This window comes from Salmo salar, chromosome ssa19 (assembly GCF_905237065.1).
Source record: "Salmo salar chromosome ssa19, Ssal_v3.1, whole genome shotgun sequence".
Classification (NCBI taxonomy): Eukaryota; Metazoa; Chordata; class Actinopteri; order Salmoniformes; family Salmonidae; genus Salmo; species Salmo salar.
The window spans coordinates 52,457,802-52,476,741 of record NC_059460.1 but is presented as its reverse complement, the minus strand read 5'-3'; the positions used below and the strand labels follow the sequence as shown (position 1 = coordinate 52,476,741).

The 18,940-nt window shown below is 41.4% G+C and overlaps 1 protein-coding gene across 4 annotated transcripts in view; it reads left to right on the top strand.

The window, feature by feature from the left end:
• The first annotated feature begins 11,658 nt into the window (after positions 1-11,658).
• pemt (phosphatidylethanolamine N-methyltransferase) overlaps positions 11,659-18,940 on the top strand; it is a 113,780-nt gene continuing 106,498 nt past the window's right edge. The window contains exon 1 of one of the 4 annotated variants that reach the window (XM_045701857.1): positions 11,659-11,746. Coding sequence is in view for 2 of the 4 variants with exons in the window: in XM_045701855.1 (XP_045557811.1) it covers positions 15,720-15,794 (75 nt within the window). In the remaining 2 variants the exon portion in view is untranslated. Of the gene's footprint in view, positions 11,747-15,487; positions 15,795-16,053; positions 16,373-18,940 lie in introns of those variants that run through there. The other 3 variants (XM_045701855.1, NM_001141302.1, XM_045701856.1) reach the window with 3 other exon arrangements.

Below are 18,940 nucleotides of genomic sequence, written 5' to 3'. Positions count from 1 at the left end.
ATGCTCTAGGGGTATGCGAGAACACGTGGGCAGACGAAGAGAGAGCAGTAGGAGTAGCAGTGTTATCTGTGGTAATCCATGTTTCTGTCAGCGCCAGGAAGTCTAGGGACTGGAGGGTAGCATAGGCTGAGATGAACTCAGCCTTGTTGGCTGCAGACCGGCAGTTCCAGAGGCTGCCGGAGACCTGGAACTCCACGTGGGTCGTGCGCGCTGGGACCACCAGGTTAGAGTGGCAGCGGCCACGCGGTGTGAAGCGTTTGTATGGCCTGTGCAGAGGGGAGACAACAGGGATAGACAGACACATAGTTGACAAGCTACAGAAGTGTTGTTTCTTGTATTATTGTCTCTTGTGTCTTTAGAGAACTGTTTCACTTTGATATCCTTTTTCTTCTGTCCTGATTTTCTCTTTCTTTTCTTCTGTTAACAGAAGTTCTGTTAATTTATTGTGGATCTTAATGTTTTTCCTTATAATCCTGGACTATCGGACCACCATTTTATTACATTTGCAATCGCAACAAATAATCTGCTCAGACCCCAACCAAGGATCATCAAAAGCTGTGCTATAAATTCTTGGACAACACAAAGATTCCTAGATGCCCTTCCAGACTCCCTCCACCTACCCAGGGACGTCAGAGTACAAAAATCAGTTAACCACCTAACTGAGGAATGCAATTTAACCTTGTGCATTACCCTAGAAGCAGTCGCACCCCTAAAAACAAAAAACATTTGTCATAAGAAACTAGCTCCTTGGTATACAGAAAATACCCGAGCTCTGAAGCAAGCTTCCAGAAAATTAGAACAGAAATGGCGCTACACCAACTTCAGCAGTGATAAATTCATTAACTTCTTTGACAAAGAAATCATGATCATTAGAAAGCATGTTACGGACTCCTCTTTAAATCTTTAAAAGCTACCCAGATAAAGCACTAAATAAACTTCCTTTAGTCAAGATTCTAGCAGTCGTGTTTAGCACTAACACTTGATCATATTACACTAGTGCTAGCCTCTATACACTGGCTTTCTGTTAACCTCTATGGGACCCCTTCCCGTTCTCATCCCGGTAACAGGATTGCTTGACAAGATAGCAATAATCTAATAATTTCAATTTCTCAAACAATCAACTATTTTACACCATTTGAAAGATAAACATCTCCTTAATCCAATTTATTCTATCAAGTTCATATTTATATCCAAAAACAGCATTTTACAATGGCGGTGATGTTCAGAAAATATTTAGCCTCCAAAACTGCCGGTGAATCTGCGCTACAATTTACAAAATTACTATGCGAAAACATTGGTAAAATATAATATTGTCATTCAAAGAATTATAGATTAACATCTCGTGAATGCAACCGCATTGCCAGATTTCAAAAATAACTTTACTGGGAAATCACACTTTGCAATAAACGAGGTACTATGCTCAGAAAAATAGGCTAGGCGATACAGGTTAGCGCCATCTTGGAACCATCTAAAATCAAATATACTATTGTAAATATTCCCTTACCTATGATTATCTTCATCAGAAGGCACTTCCAGGAATTCCCAGGTCCACAACAAATGTTGTTTTGTTCGAAGAAGTTCATAATTTATGTCCAAATAGCTCCTTCTTGTTAGCGCGTTCTGAAGGCTACTCAAAATGTACGAAGCGCGTGGGACTTGTCGTCACGAATGTGCAATTTTTTTTTATTTACGTTCGTTCAAACATGTCAAACATTGCATAACCTGTTATGGCTAGGGGGCAGTATTTTCACGGCTGGATAAAAAACGTACCCGATTTAATCTGGTTACTACTCCTGCCCAGTAACTAGAATATGCATATAATTATTGGCTTTGGATAGAAAACACCCTCAAGTTTCTAAAACTGTTTGAATGGTGTCTGTGAGTATAACAGAACTCATATGGCAGGCAAAAACCTGAGAAGATTTCATGCAGGAAGTGGCCTGTCTGACAAGGTGTCGTTCTTCTTGTCTCTGTTTATTGAAGAGTGAGGATCTTAGCTGTCCCGTGACACTTCCTACGGCTGCCATAGGCTCTCAGAAGGCGGCAAAACGCTGAATCGTGGCTTTGCAGGCTCTGGCTGAAACAAAGTAGCGCGTTTGGGTAGTGGCTGGTTACAGTACTGTGAGACTCAGGCTCGTGCCCGCGTCGACCGAAAGCTTTGTTTTCTTTCCTCTGTTTAGCTAAATGGACATTACCCGGTCGGAATATTATCGCTTTTTTACGAGAAAAATTGCATAAAAATTGATTTTAAACAGCGGTTGACATGCTTCGAAGTACGGTAATGGAATATTTAGATTTTTTTTGTCACGAATTGCGCCATGCGCGCGACCCTGATTTACCATTTCGGATAGTGTCTGGGACGCACGAACAAAACGCCGCTATTCGGATATAACGATGGATTATTTTGGACCAAACCAACATTTGTTATTGAAGTAGCAGTCCTGGGAGTGCATTCTGACGAAGACAACAAAAGGTAATCAAACTTTTATAATAGTAAATCTGATATTGGTGAGTGCTAAACTTGCCGGGTGTCTAAATAGCTAGCCCGTGATGGCTGGGCTATGTACTTAGAATATTGCAAAATGTGCTTTCACCAAAAAGCTATTTTAAAATCGGACATATCGAGTGCATAGAGGAGTTCTGTATCTATAATTCTTAAAATAATTGTTATGCTTTTTGTGAACGTTTATCGTGAGTTTTTTAGTAAATTGTTAGCAAATTCCACGGAAGTTTGCGGGGGGTATGCTAGTTCTGAACGTCACATGCTAATGTAAAAAGCTGTTTTTTGATATAAATATGAACTTGATTGAACAAAACATGCATGTATTGTATAACATAATGTCCTAGGTGTGTCATCTGATGAAGATCATCAAAGGTTAGTGCTGCATTTAGCTGTCTTCTGGGTTTTTGTGACATTATATGCTAGCTTGAAAAATGGGTGTCTGATTATTTCTGGCTTGGTACTCTGCTGACATAATCTAATGTTTTGCTTTCGCTGTAAAGCCTTTTTGAAATCGGACAGTGTGGTTAGATAAAGGAGAGTCTTGTCTTTAAAATGCTGTGAAATAGTCATATGTTTGAAAAATTGAAGTTTTTGTATTTTTGAGGAATTTGTAATTCGCGCCACGCCTATCATTGGATATTGGAGCAGGTGTTCCGCTAGCGGAACATCTAGATGTAAGAGGATAACATAAATCTTTAGGGCCTTTTTTCAATCAGAACTTCAATAATATTCAAGGCGGACGATTGCATTGTCTTACAAAATGTTTCGGAACGAAAGAGTACCCACGGGCACGCGCGTCATAGTAGTAATGGCCCTCCCCCTATGACAAACTTTCCAGGCCTCTCGTTCGGTCAGTTTTTACAGGAGAAGACTCAAACCACTTTGTAAAGACTGTTGACATCTAGTGGAAGCCTTAGGAAGTGCTAAATGAATCCTAACTCATGGTGTGTTTCATAGGCAAAGGCTTGAAAGTGATTCCACAAATCAGATTTCCACTTCCTGTTAGGATTTGTCTCAGGGTTTTGACTGCCATATGAGTTCTGTTATAGTCACAGACACCATTCAAACAGTTTTAGATACTTTAGAGTGTTTTCTATCCACATCTACTAATTATATGCATATTCTCGTTTCTGGGTAAGAGTAGTAACCAGTTTAAATCGGGTACGTTTTTTATCCGGCCGTGAAAATACTGCCCCCTAGCCTCAACAGGTTTTAAGGCAAGGGCTGATTTCAAGGTTTTACTGCTAACCTACAAAGCATTACATGGGCATGCTCCTACCTATCTTTCTGATTTGGTCCTGCCGTACATACCTACACATTCACTATGATCACAAGACGCAAGCCTCCTTACTTACTGTCCCTAGAATTTCTAAGCAAACAGCTGGAGGCAGGGCTTTCTCCTATAGAGCTCCATTTTTATGGAATGGTCTGCCTATCCATGTGAGAGATACAGACTCGGTCTCGACTTATAACCTCTCTGGGCTCAACAGCCAGTGTAATCCCGTGGCGCGATATTCAAATACCTCAAAAATGCAAAAACTTCAATTTTTCAAACATATGACTATTTTACACCATTTTAAAGACAAGACTCTCATTAATCTAACCACACTGTCCGATTTCAAAAAGGCTTTACAACGAAAGCAAAACATTAGATTATGTCAGCAGAGTACCCAGCCAGAAATAATCAGACACCCATTTTTCAAGATAGCATATAATGTCACATAAACCCAAACCACAGCTAAATGCAGCACTAACCTTTGATGATCTTCATCAGATGACAACCCTAGGACATTATGTTATACAATACATGCATGTTTTGTTCAATCAAGTTCATATTTATATCAAAAACCAGCTTTTTACATTAGCATGTGACTAGCATGTGACTAGCATTCCCACCGAACACTGCCGGTGAATTTTCTAAATTACTCACGATAAACGTTCACAAAAAACATAATTATTTTAAGAATTATAGATACAGAACTCCTCTATGCACTCGATATGTCCGATTTTAAAATAGCTTTTCGGTGAAAGCACATTTTGCAATATTCTAAGTAGATAGCCCGGCATCACAGGGCTAGCTATTTAGACACCCAGCAAGTTTAGCATTCACCAAAGTCAGATTTACTATAAGAAAAATGTTATTACCTTTGCTGTCTTCGTCAGAATGCACTCCCAGGTCTTCTACTTCAATAACAAATGTTGGTTTGGTCCCAAATAATCCATTGTTATATCCAAATAGCGGCGTTTTGTTCGTGCGTTCAAGACACTATCCGAAAGGGTAAATAAGGGTTACGAGCACGGCGCATTTCGTGACAAAAAAATTCTAAATATTCCATTACCGTACTTCGAAGCATGTCAACCGCTGTTTAAAATCAATTTTTATGCAATTTTTCTCGTAAAAAAGCGATAATATTCCGACCGGGAAATCGTTTTTTATTACAAAGAGAGTGAAAGTAAAAGCATGCTATCCCCTCATGCACGAGCGTCAGTCTAATGGCCCTCTGATAGAGCACTTGCCAAACGCGCTAATGTGTTTCAGCCTGGGGATGGAATTACATCGTTCAGCTTTTTCCCGCCTTCTGAGAGCCCATGGGAGCCGTAGGAAGTGTCACATCATGCCAGAGATCACCTGTATTTGTTAGAGATGATCAAGGAGGGCAAGAAATGGTCAGACAGGCCACTTCCTGTAAGGAATCTTCTCAGGTTTTGGCCTGCCAAATGAGTTGTTATACTCACAGACACCATTCAAACAGTTTTAGAAACTTGGGGGTGTTTTCTATCCAAAGCCAATAATTATATGCATATTCTAGTTACTGGGCAGGAGTAGTAACCAGATTAAATCGGGTACGTTTTTTATCCGGCCGTGCAAATACTGCCCCCTAGCCTCAACAGGTTAAGTCTTTATTGAAGACTCATCTCCTAAGTAGGTCCTATGATTGAGTGTAGTCTGGCCCAGGAGTGTGAAGGGGAACGGAAAGGCACTGGAGCAACGAACCACCCTTGCTGTCTCTGCCTGGCCGGTTCCCCTCTCTCCACTAGGATTCTCTGCCTCAAACCCTATTACAGGGGCTGAGTCACAGGCTTACTGGTGCTCTTCCATGCCGTCCCTAGGAGGGGTGCGTCACTGAGTGGGTTGAGTCACTGACATGATCTTCCTGTCCGGCTTGGCACCCCCCTTGGGTTTGTGCCGTGGGGGAGATCTTCGTGGGCTATACTCGGCCTCAGGATGGTAAGTTGGTGGTTGAAGGTATCCCTTTAGTGGCTGTGCTTTGGCAAAGTGGGTTGGGTTATATCCTGCCTGTTTGGCCCTATCCTGGGGTATCGTCGGATGGGGCCACAGTGTCTCCCGAACCTTCCTGTCTCAGCCTCCAGTATTTATGCTGCAACAGTTTGTGTCGGGGGGGCTGAGGTCAGTCTGCTATATCTGGAGTATTTCACCTGTCTTATCCGGTGTCCTGTGTGAATTTAAGTATGCTCTCTCTAATTCTCTCTCTTTTTCTTTCTTTCTTTTTCTCTTTCTTTCTCTCTCTCTCTCTCTCTCTCTCTCGGAGGACCTGAGCCCTAGGACCATGCCTCAGGACTACCTGGCCTGATGACTCCTTGCTGTCCCCAGTCCACCAGGTCATGCTGCTGCTCCAGTTTCAACTGTTCTGCCTGCGGCTATGGAACCTTGACCTGTTCACCGGATGTGCTACCTTGTCCCAAACCTGCTGTTTTCAACTCTAGAGACAGCAGGAGCGGTAGAGGTACACTGAATGATCGGCTATGAAAAGCCAACTGACATTTACTCCTGAGGTGCTGACCTGTTGCACCCTCTACAACCACTGTGATTATTATTATTTGACCCCGCTGGTCATCTATGAACATTTGAACATCTTGGCCATGTTCTGTTATAATCTCCACCCGGCACAGCCAGAAGAGGACTGGCCACCCCTCATAGCCTGCTTCCCCTCTAGGTTCTGGCCACCGTGCTTCTACACCTGCATTGCTTGCTGTTTGGGGTTTTAGGCTGGGTTTCTGATGTAAGAAGGGCTTTATGTAAGAAGGGCTTTATAAATAAATTTGACTGATAAATTTGATTAATTGATTGGAGTCCACCTGTGGTAAATTCAATTGATTGGACACGATTTGGAAAGGCGTTGTGTGTCTGTCTATATAAGGTCCCACAGTTGACAGTGCATTTCAGAGCAAAAACCCAAACCATGAGGTCGAAGGACCGAGACAGTATTGTTTTGGAGACACAGATCTGGGGAAGGATACCAAAACATTTATGCACCATTGAAGGTCCCCAAGAACACAGTGGCCTCCATCATTCTTAAATAGAAGAAGTTTGGAACTACCAAGATTCTTCCTAGAGCTGGTCGCTCGGCTAAACTGAGAAATTGGGGGAGTAGGGCCTTGGTCAGGGAGGTGACCAAGAACCCAATGATCACTCTGTCAGAGCTCCAGAGTTCCTATGTGGAGATGGGAGAACCTTCCAGAAGGACAACCATCTCTGCAGCACTCCACCAATCAGGTCTTTATGGTAGAGTGGCCAGACGGAAGCCAATCCTCAGTAAAAGGCACATGACAGCCCACTTGGAGTTTGCCAAAATGCACCACAAGGACTCTCAGACCATGAGAAACAAAATGTTTTGGTCTGATGAAACCAAGATAGAAGTCTTTGGCCTGAATGCCAAGCGTCACATCTGGAGGAAACCAGGCACCGCTCAACACCTGGCAAATACCATCCCTACGGTGAAGCATGGTGGTGGCAGCATCATGCTGTGGCGATATTTTTCAACAGCAGGGACTGGGATACTAGTCATTATCGAGGGAAAGATGAACGGAGCAAAGTATAGAGAGATCCTTGATGGAAACCTGCTCCAGAGCGCTCAGACAACACAGGAGTGTCTTCAGGACAAGTCTCAATGTCCTTGAGTGGCCCAGCCAGAGCCCGGACTTAAACCTGATCGAACATCTCTGGAGAGACCTAAAAATAGCTGAGCAGCAACACTCCCCATCCATCCTGACAGAGCTTGAGAGGATCTGCAGAGAAGAATGGGAGAAACTCAAATACATGTGTGCCAAGCTTGTAGTGTCATACACAAGAACGCTGTAATCGCTGCTAAAGGTGCTTCAGCAAAGTACTGAGTAAAGGGTCTGAATACTTACGTAAATGTGTAATTTTCAGTTTTTTTATTTTTATAAATTTGAAAACATTTCTAAAAACCAGTTTCTGCTTTGTCATTATGGAGTATTGTTTGTAAATTGATGGAGGGGAAAAAACGATTTAATCCATTTTAGAATAAGGCTGTAACGTAACAGCATGTGGAAAAAGTGAAGGGGTCTGAATACTTTCCGAATGCACTGTAGGTTGGGGATGTTGTCTTGATACACAACAGCCCTTCTACCAGGCTATATTTGATTTCATACACTGCTGATGATGTTCAAGGTACACTGCTCTCATCTATGTGCATTTCAGGGTAAATTGTCATGAGAATGGGACATCTGTTGACATAAAGGCACGGTCACAAAACCTATCAAATACGACCAAAACAGGTCATCCTTAGTTCTCTGCACATGGGGCCCAATCCCAATTTAGGAATTTATGCCTTTCCTACGCACTTCTCAATATTTGGTATTCAGACCTTTATCAGTTGCGTAACATGCTCTGCAGTTGTGGCTACATAGCACGTGCTGAATAAATGTCATTCAACCACTGAAAACCCTCCCACTAAAAAAGTGGAAACACAATGGAAAAATCGAATGATTTGACATTGAAAAAGCGTGGGTAACTGAGAAAAACAAATTGATACAATATAAGGCCAAGTGGCAAACATTAATGCAGGCACTATGGATGGGGGTGTGAACATGCTGGTCTGGGCAGATGAGATGTAGTCATTGTTTGTGTGCGTCTAAGTTGTTGTTCGTATGTATAAGTTTGTATATGGAATGGAGATTTTTTTTTTTACTATTTTCTTTTCTTTTTTGAGAACCCTCCCACTTGCTGGCCAACCGATTTTCTTGTGGAGTTTTCATTCAATAGGGTTTAATACATTTATCTTAAGCCATCCCCCTTTAAGTAGAAATTTGTCTACAGACTCAATGGAACACATCAAGAGAACCAGGTCAGAATATAGGGATCAATGAAAGAAAGCCATCTATCAGTTTCAGCACCAACTGGTAGATCTTGTAGATCAGTGGTTCACAAACATTTCATAGTCCCGGACCCCTTCAAACATTCAACCTCCAGCTGCGTACCCCCTCTTGCACCAGGGTCAGCGCACTCTCAAATGTTGTTTTTTGACATCATTGTAAGCCTGCCACACACACACACACACTATACATTTACTAAACATAAGAATGAGTGTGAGTTTTTGTCACAACCCGGCTCGTGGGAAGTGACAAAGTGCTCTTACCAGGGCACAAATTACAATATAACAATAATCAATAATTTTGCTCTTCATTTAGGCATCTTACATATAAAACTTTATTTGTTAATCGAAAATTGTGAATAACCCACCACAGGTTAATGAGAAGGGTGTGCTTGAAAGGATGCACATAACTACGCAATATTGCGTTGTATTGGAGAGAGTCTGTCTTAAATAATTTTCCATACATTTTCCATTTACATTTTAGTCATTTAGCTGACGCTCTTATCCAGAGCGACTTACAGTAGTGAATGCATACATTTCATACTTAAAAAAAAAATGTGTACTGTACTTTGTTCCACACACAGTCCGGGCCTGTATTTAGTTTTCATGCTAGTAAGGGCCGAGAAGCCACACTCACATAGGTATGTGGTTGCAAAGGGCATTAGTGTCTTAACAGCGAGATTTGCCAAGGCAGGATACTCTGAGCGCAGCCCAATCCAGAAATCTGGCAGTGGCTTCTGATTAAATTCAATTTTCACAGAACCACTTGTTGCAGTTTCGATGAGGCTCTCTTGTTCAGCCTGGCTCCAGGGTCCCTTCCCATCCAGGATTTCTTCCCACGTCCACGACTCCAGGTACCTTCTCTCACGCTGCTTTGTCCTTTTACGTTGGGTAGTTCTGTCATAGGGGTCGTTGAATGGAGACCAAGGCGCAGCGTGTATAGTGCTCATTCTTTATCTTTAATGAATACACTTAAAAAACCAAACAACAAAACGACAAATGGCAAATGACCTCTTACAATGGTCAGGATGTGTGTCTCCTAGAGATGAACCTACTTTGGTGCGAAAATTGCAAATCAATCCCAGAACAACAGCAAAGGACCTTGTGAAGATGCTGGCGGAAACAGGTACAAAAGTATCTATTTCCACAGTAAAACAAGTACTATATCGACATATCCTGAAAGGCTGCTCAGCAAGGAAGAAGCCACTGCTCCAAAACCGCCATAAAAAAAAGCCAGACTACGGTTTGCAACTGCACATGGGGACAAAGATTGTACTTTTTGGAGAAATGTCCTCTGGTCTGATGAAAAAAAATAGAACTGTTTGGACATAATGACCATCGTTATGTTTGGAGAAAAGGGGGAGGCTTGCAAGTTGAAGAACACCATCCCAACCGTGAAGCACGGGGGTGGCAGCATCATGTTGTGGGGTGCTTTGCTGCAGGAGGGAATGGTGCACATCAAAAAATAGATCATGAGGATGGAAAATGTTGTGGATATATTGAAGTAACATCTCAAGACATCAGTCAGGAAGTTAAAGCTTGGTTGCAAATGGGTCTTCCAAATGGACAATGACCCCAAAGCATATTTCCAAAGATGTGGCAAAATGGCTTAAGGACAACAGAGTCAAGGTATTGGAGTGGCCATCACAAAACCCTGACCTCAATCCTGTAGAAAATTTGTGGGCAGAACTGAATAAGCTTGTGCGAGCAAGGAGGCCTACAAACCTGACTCAGTTACACCAGCTCTGTCAAGAGGAATGGGCCAAAATGCACCCAACTTATTGTGGGAAGCTTGTGGAAGGCTACCCGAAACGTTTGACCCAAGTTAAACAATTTGAAGGTAATGTTACCAAATACTAATTGAGTGTATGTAAACTTCTGATCCACTGGGAATGTGATGAAAGAAATAAAAGCTGAAATAAGTCACTCTCAACTATTATTCTGACATTCACATTCTTAAATTAAAGTGGTGTTCCTAACTGACGTAAGACAGGGAATTTTTACTAGCATTAAATGTCAGGAATTGTGAAAAACTGAGTTTAAATGTATTTGGCTAAGGTGTATGTAAACTTACGACTTCAACTGTAGTTGCGGAGAGTCCCTGTAATCCTAGATTCAGATAATTCAGGTGAGAAAAAACATCACCCAGATAGGCCAGTCGTGTGAGAAACTCGTCATCATGCAAGAGGTTAGACAAGTGAAAATTAATGGTCAGTAAAGAAAACTTTCATCTTGTTTCTCAATTCAAGAAAACGTGTCAATACTTTGCCCCTTGATAACCAGCTCACTTCTGTATGTTGTAAAAGCGTTACATGGTCGCTGCCCATACTTTTGCATAGTACAGAAAATATACGAGAGTTCAGGGGCCTTGCTTAACATTTTTCACTATAGTGTCCAAAACATCTTTCAAGCTGTCAGGCATTTCTTTGGCAGCAAGAACCTCTCGTGGATGCTGCAGTGTACCCAAGTGGCGTTGGAAGCAACTGCTTGCATGTGCGTTACCACTCCACTATGTCTCCCTGTCATGGCTTTTGCGCCATCAGTACAGATACCAACACATCTTGACCACCAAAGTCCATTTGATGTCACAAAGCTGTCCAGTACTTTAAAAATTAAGTCCTCCACAATAGTATGGGGCTTGCCTGTCCTAGCCACTCAGTAGCTAACCATATAAGACACTTCTAACCCCTTCTTATTAGTGGTATCTGTTGCTTTTATACGTCTTACTACTTGAAAGTCGTCTTAATTCTCGCTCAAAAAACATCCCGTGGCTTATTTTTCAAATTGGCATGTTTTGTTTCTAAATGTCTGCGCAATAGTGAAGGTTGTGAGAGAGTACTTTTGCACTGTGGCTGAGGAAAGGCACTACTTCCAATATAAGTGAACCCGAAGTCAACGTAGTCATATTTGCGGCACTTTGATGGTCCAAAGTCCCTGTCTGTTGTTCGGTGCTTTCCCGGGTAAGGGGGCAGTAGCTCTTCGGCTGCATCAGATTCACAACTGTCAGTGTCCATGCTAGCTGGGCTAACAACAAATGTTGAATTACTGTTGCTAGCATTGGATGTGCTCGTGGAAGTAGAACAACTTGTGTCGTCGACAGGTGCAGGTAAGTACTGCTGGTAGTAGCAGTACTACCAGTGGAGCTGGTATGTGTCTATGGATGCGGGCCTTACTTTTTAAAAAACATTTCATACATTTTCGAGAAAACGGAATGAGCAGCAGCTACATTTGGCTACATACGGACCGTTAGTGGAATTCCTGCGAGAGAGTAATGGTTAATGTGATTGGATGTTAATTATTTGACTAGGCTACCTGTATTTCACATTGGGTTGTTATTTCGCTGAACACCAGATCGTTTAATTACATTTTTTGGCAGTGAAACGAGGCTACTCAGGCGAGGAAAAAAAAACTCACCCAAATGTATAGCCCCGTTGAAAAATATAAATGGACTTTGAAAATGTGAAGATTTTTTTTATTATAAAAAAAAAAGAAAGTGAATCACATTTTTATTTGGCGTTTCCCCTGACAGCATTGCGCGTACCCCAGTTTGGGAATAGCTGTTGTAGATTATAAAGGTATGTTTTTGGGTTAGGAAAGTATGTAAGAATAAAATATTTCAAAAATGGTTTGGAGAGCCTTTACGCACAAAAAATGTATGAATACAAAATACAGTGGTTTGATTCATCCTGAAAGTTGTCATATTCAAGTTCAATCCATAAAATATTGGAAGGTGGACAAAAGTGTACAATAGGGGTTGAACAATAATCCTACAAATCTACCTAATTCTCACTAATCATGGAACAGTCGTCGTGGACCATGCGCCAGGCTCCAATTTAACCTGCTAGGTGTGGTCTGAGTTCCATAATGATTGAAATAGGCTACTTGTCCCAAATTATTGCACAACGTTAGCCTAATATTATCCACTGATGCTAGCAACCCTCAGGAACAATTTCCAAGGACGTGATAGAAGAAAGAAACGTAAACGAATGTAATGATGCAAAACATTTATGGACAATGCATTCGGAAAGTATTCAGACCACTTCACTTTTTCTACATTTTGTTATGTTACAGCTTTATTCTAAAATGGATTAAAGAAGCATGTTTTCTCATCAATCTACACACAATAACTCATAATGACAAAGCAAAACATTAGTTTTTAGACATTTTTGCAAATGTATCAAAAATAAAAAACAGAAATACCTTATTTACATAAGTATTCAGACCCTTTGCTATGAGACTCGAAATTGAGCTCAGCTGCATCCTGTTTCCATTTATTATCCTTGAAATGTTTCTACAACTTGATTGGAGTCCACCTGTGGTAAATTCAATTGATTGGACATGATTTGGAAAGGCACACACCTGTCTATATAAGGTCCCACAGTTGATTAAAACCTGCTCCAGAGTTCTCATGACCTCAGACTGCGGTGAAGGTTCACCTTCCAACAGGACAATGACCATAAGCACACAGCCAAGACAACGCAGGGGTGGCTTTGGGACAAGTCTCAATGTCCTTGTGTGGCCCAGCCAGAGCCCGGACTTGAACCCGATCTAACATCTCTGGAGAGACCTGAAAATAGCTGTGCAGCGATGCTCCCCATCCAACCTGACAGAGCTTGAGAGGATCTGCAGAGAAGAATGGGAGAAGCTCCCCAAATACTGGTGTGTCAAGCTTATAGTGTCATACCCATGAAGACTTGAGGCTGTAATCGCTGTCAAAGGTGCTTCAACAAAGTAAAGGGTCTGAACACTAATGTAAAAGAAATATATATTTTTTAAAGAGATTTGCAAACATTTATAAAAATCAGTTTTTGCTTTGTCTTCTGGGGTATGGAGTATAGATTGATGATTTTTTAAAATTTTTTAAATACATTTTAGAATAAGGCTGTAACGTAACAACATTTGGAAAAAGTGAAGGGGTCTGAATACTTTCCGAATGCACTGCATGTGGTTATTACTGATGGTGTCTCCCAATAATAGCTAATATTTAACATGATACAAATTGTAAAATAAAACAGAAAAGCCTGGGCATATAATCAAAACATTCTAAAGTGCATACATCAACTCGGCAGGTTCAGCCCTCCAGAAGCCTATAGCTGGGTCTCCACATTTTACCCACGCAAATAATGAGGGCACACAACTAAAATTCGGAATAACGGCACAGCTATTTATATCTTATTTCCCTGTGGAAAAGGGGCTGCAATACATGTCATGTTGATATGATTTTCAGTTTACTTCCATATGGCTGGTTTCATTCTTCTCCAGGGATCATGAGGAAAAATCATCTAAAATGATTGCTATGTGTATTTACAATCCCCTTCTCCAATCAGATTACTTATTTACCTAGCTCTTATCAATAGATCTTATCAATTTATAAATTACAGTGCATGGAAATTGCTGTTATTTATAAGTATATGCTTTTTCCACTTGGAACTGGCAGGTTCGCTCGACTTTATTCATGATTTCCTCGCGCGTAAAGGTGGTGGAATTCAGTCAAGGTCAGAATACGGCATATCTCTAGACACACCTCCGCCACACCTTCATTTATTCGAGCTCCATCACAAACGAATAGCGGGTGAATAGCGTGCTATTTTCATGCTCAAGGTCAGAATACGCAGAAATAAAATAGCATAAAAAAGGAAATGCGTTCCATTTCCGCACGCTTAACTCTGAATCCGGACCATGGAGATGAATCCGGACCAGAGGAGTTCACAGGAACCAATCAAAGGTATCAGATAAGGTTTCATCCAGCATGTTTACCCATTGTTCTCTGAGAGATGGATTTATCTGCTTGTACTGGGCCAATATGAATAAAATAAAGATGAATTTACCAGAGTGATAAATATACTGTTGCTATGCTGCTGAATATCATATTCTTTGGAGCTTTCAAGAAAAGGATTTCACTGTACTTGTGCACGTGACATTAAAACTTGAAACTTCTTGTCTCCACATGTTTCGATCCCAGCCCCTCCAGGGGGGTCCCTCCATGTCGTTGTGTCATTTTGAGTCCCTCAATGCCATGACGTGCTTCTATGTCCTGATCATACCATGAATGGTTAACTGAGACTTCAGTATGAGGGGGTCAGATGGGGGATGGTGAGACAATCAGTGATATGTTACCTGGCCACACCACACCCACGGAAGTGAAGTTTCTTCTCTGTAATGAGTCTTGTTCGGAGTACCTCCCTGACCCTTCACCGAATGCGAACAAATTCACCATTAGCTTTGGTTGGTTAAAGACGATCCTATCGCTGATTACTTTATTTTGTACAATGCCCCTCGTGCCCCGCTTCACCACAAACTACTTGATTGATGGCAGTCTCAAGAGTAAAGTATGTGGCGAACGACAGAGCAGTGGAAGAATTTAGTGTCATCATTATAAGATATGGGATCATGCCTCTGTTTATTTCTTAATGTAATCATCCACAGAAAATACATGTATTAATGTAACCATCATTGATTGATTTTTATTTGCCAGTGAAAAACGTACATATACAGTACATACATTTTAAAAACGTGACCAGGATAGGACAATAAAGTAAGGGACTAATTTCCATTGTGGTCTCGTTCATCCTCTGTGACAATCCAGATCTAATTATGTTTCACTGTCTACTTTAAATACATTTAGTGTCTAAGCCTGTTGATTTAGCCTGCAAGCACTAATGGCAGTAGGCTAGATGGCAGTAGTGAGATCCAGATAGTGTTTTTGAGTAATATCAATGCATGTTATACAGCAACCTGTTCGACTGTCTGCCTACAGATCATTTCAGTAGGTTACGCGTTTCATACTAAAATGTTGGTCATCGCAACAGTGATTCTGGTAGATAGATGGCCTACCTGGTTGTGTCTCGCGGTTCTGTCTGTCGTGGCTCAATGATGATGACCTTTGAACCGCGTTACCCAGAAAACACCGCGCTGTCGGCTTCAGTAGGTTAGAGTTGACTGTCGTATTTGTTCTACTACTAATCTTGGTTAAGATGTTGTCATACATTTGGGTCAATTATTCTGAAATGCGTTGCTATCAGCACATATAAAGCATTCACGTTCTCAGTCAGTCGTTCTTTCTACCGTGGTGTGTGTGTATGAGCGGCGTTGCCGACAAGAGAAATCCCGTGCTGGATTGTTGCGGAGGGCTGAATAACGTGGATTACAAAAAGGTACACGAGTGAGTGGGTGATACATATGGTACTCGTGTGTGCGCATGACATTCAGACAGTGCAACATTTGGGTTGGTATATTCTACAACTAACTATCGTTGATTTGTTGTCAAATGTTCAAATCGTTGAAGTGTCATTCGCCACACAGTAACCCGTTTTAGACAAAGAATGTATCGAAACGAATGAATTGCCACACAACCACTATAACGTGACATCGACCATTATTATCTATGACAGAGACAATGTGCAGTACACACTGCGCAGAATGTTGCATTCCGTGAGTGTATGTGAGATGTGACCGAGTTGGTTTAGCAACAACGCAGTGCATAACACGTTTTAGGTAGTAGGCTACAGTGTCGCCATGGTGTAGAGTCAAGCTGCTGGAGAGTTGTGGGTCTGACAGCTCACACAAATAATATTGTAGCCTACTGCTTCTGAATATTGCTAGAGCCTGCATGGCTGGACCGCCTCTGGGTATCACTTTGCAACCTGGACACCGGGGCTAGACGTAACATAGTACATCAGGGACAGCTAAATTAGAATGAAATATATGCTGGATTGTTGTTACATTTTGTAAGGTATGTATTAAAGGTAACGTGATATTTTCTAAATTACAATTTGTACAATATGTTACACATTTTCAATACGTATGAAATGTTACAAATTCCAATTTGTTGTGGCTAATGCTGGGTTAGCTGGGTTAGGGGAGGGGTTAACTAACATGCTAAGTAGCTAAAAAGTAGTAAGTAGTTGCTAAAGTTGTCCGTGATGAGATTTTAACATCCAACCTCTGGGTTGCTAGACGTTCGCATTATACCCTCACCCATCCATCCCGAACAACCATCCTCCTGACGTTTGCGTTATATTCTCACCCCGACCTTCTGTCTAATGTAACCATACCAAGCGTACCATGTCATACTAATTTGAGGTCATGGATTTTCGTTTACGATGTTACGTCTAGCCTATGAGACCAGCCTGCACTTTATTTAAAAAACATTTTTATTTCACCTGTATTTAACCAGGTAGGCCAGTTAAGAACAAGTTCTCATTTACAACTGCGACCTGGCCAAGATAAAGCAAAGCAGTGCAACAAAAACAACAACACCGAGTTACACATGGGATAATCAAACGTACAGTCAATAACACAATCGAAAATCTGTATACAGTGTGTGCAAATGAGGTAAGGTAATAAATAGGCCATAGTGGTGAAGTAATTACAATTTAGCAATTAACACTGGAGTGATAGATGTGCAGATGAGGATGTGCAAGTATAAATACTGGTGTGCAAAAGAGCAGGAAAAAACACATATGGGGATGAGGTAGGTTTAATGTCTACTTATAAACTGGCTACCTATTTAATCATTTAACCACTAGCCTCTTACATGATTAACAAAGGATTAGCCTACTGTCCTTCATAATACAATGGTTTTGAATCTTGTTAATGACTAACAAGTGATATCTAGACTAATGCTTTACAAACAACCAGTGGATAAGAAATATCTGATAATGGTTTGGTTATAAGCAGACCTTGAACTGAAGTATTAGCCCACCTGCTTAGACCATCGTTTCCTACAACATGTTGGAAATGTAGGCTACATTTATTAGTGCAAATTATAGCGGGTGTTTTAACAGAGAGTCAAACCAGTAACACGTGCCGGTGGGTACATATGTTTTAACTGATGTACTGTAGGCTACTTAATTCAGCTTCACGGTGCGAACCACACATGCAGAGATCATCCGTTCACCAACTCTGCATCTCAGAAAGACACAAAGGTTGGAACCAAAAATCTCAAATTTGGACTCCTCAGACCAAGGACACATTTTCACCGGTCTAATGTCCATTGCTTGTGTTTCATGGCCCAAGCAAGTCTCTTCTTCTTATTGGTGTCCTTTAGTAGTGGTTTCTTTGCAGGAATTTCAACCATGAAGGCCTGATTCACGCAGTCTCCTCTGAACAGTTGATGTTGAGATGTCTGTTACTTGAAATGAAGCATTTATTTGGGCTGCAATTTCTGAGGCTGGTAACTAATGAACTTATCCTCCGCAGCAGAGGTAACTCCGGGTCTTCCTTTCCTGTGGTGGTCCTCATGAGACCCAGTTTCATCATAGCGCTTGGTCTTTGCGACTCCACTTGAAGACACTTTCAAAGTTCAAGACATTTTCCGGATTGACTGACCTTCATGTCTTAAAGTAATGATGGACTGTTGTTGACCTTTGCTTATTTGAGCTGTTCTCAGTGTTGCCAACTCATTTTAAGGGAAGTTGCTAGAGGCAGGTCGATTTTGTTGCTAAATGAAGTTGTGATGTCATTGCGTGACGATCATTGCGTTTTATTTTTAAATGCAACACATTGAATTATTGAACAATTCCATATTATTGAACAATTACATTTAATTTACTTTCTTAACTAGTAAACCTACACATTCTGAACAATTATAGTTTAAGCAGTGTATTGGTAGTTAACATGCTACCTAACTGATCAGCAATTAGAGGTACAAGCTATTAACAAGGTATGTATGCTATCTTATTGAACAAGCAACCTAACTCAAATAATGATGTGTGCGCTAGGCATCTATCTCCAGCTCTCTCCAGTTTCCTCCAGATATTGCCACTGTTCTCGCTCACACTGCAGTGCACACTGTCATCATCAGCTGTGTCTCCGCCAGTTCCAGAAAGTCCACTCCTTGCATACGAACTGTAAATATGATGAATCATAGATTGGCAAGGAAATCCTCTTCATCTTAACTGTCCAACTGCATTGTCACGGAGCTGGAACCAGCAGAAGAGGGATGGAGTGGCCTTTAAGGTGTATGCTGCTGTGGTGCCAAACTGCTGCAGAACTTCACTTGGTAGTTTATGGTGGTAACAGGTATCACCAGCGAGCTTCAGTCCATATTGCACCAGGACTATGGAGTTGAGAGTGTGCAGTGACATTCTATTTCTTAACTTTGACTTGACCACACTCATTTGGCTGAACAGCCGTTCAACCTCCGCATTTGGGTGTGTCCATCAATAGCATCCTTCAGCACATACATTTTTGCCGTAGGGTTGACTACTCTGCTGCAAATTGATGTTAAGAGGTATACCAGATTGTCCAAAAGCTTGACAGGATCTGTTTGCTCTCCCTCAAATGACTTCACTGCAAC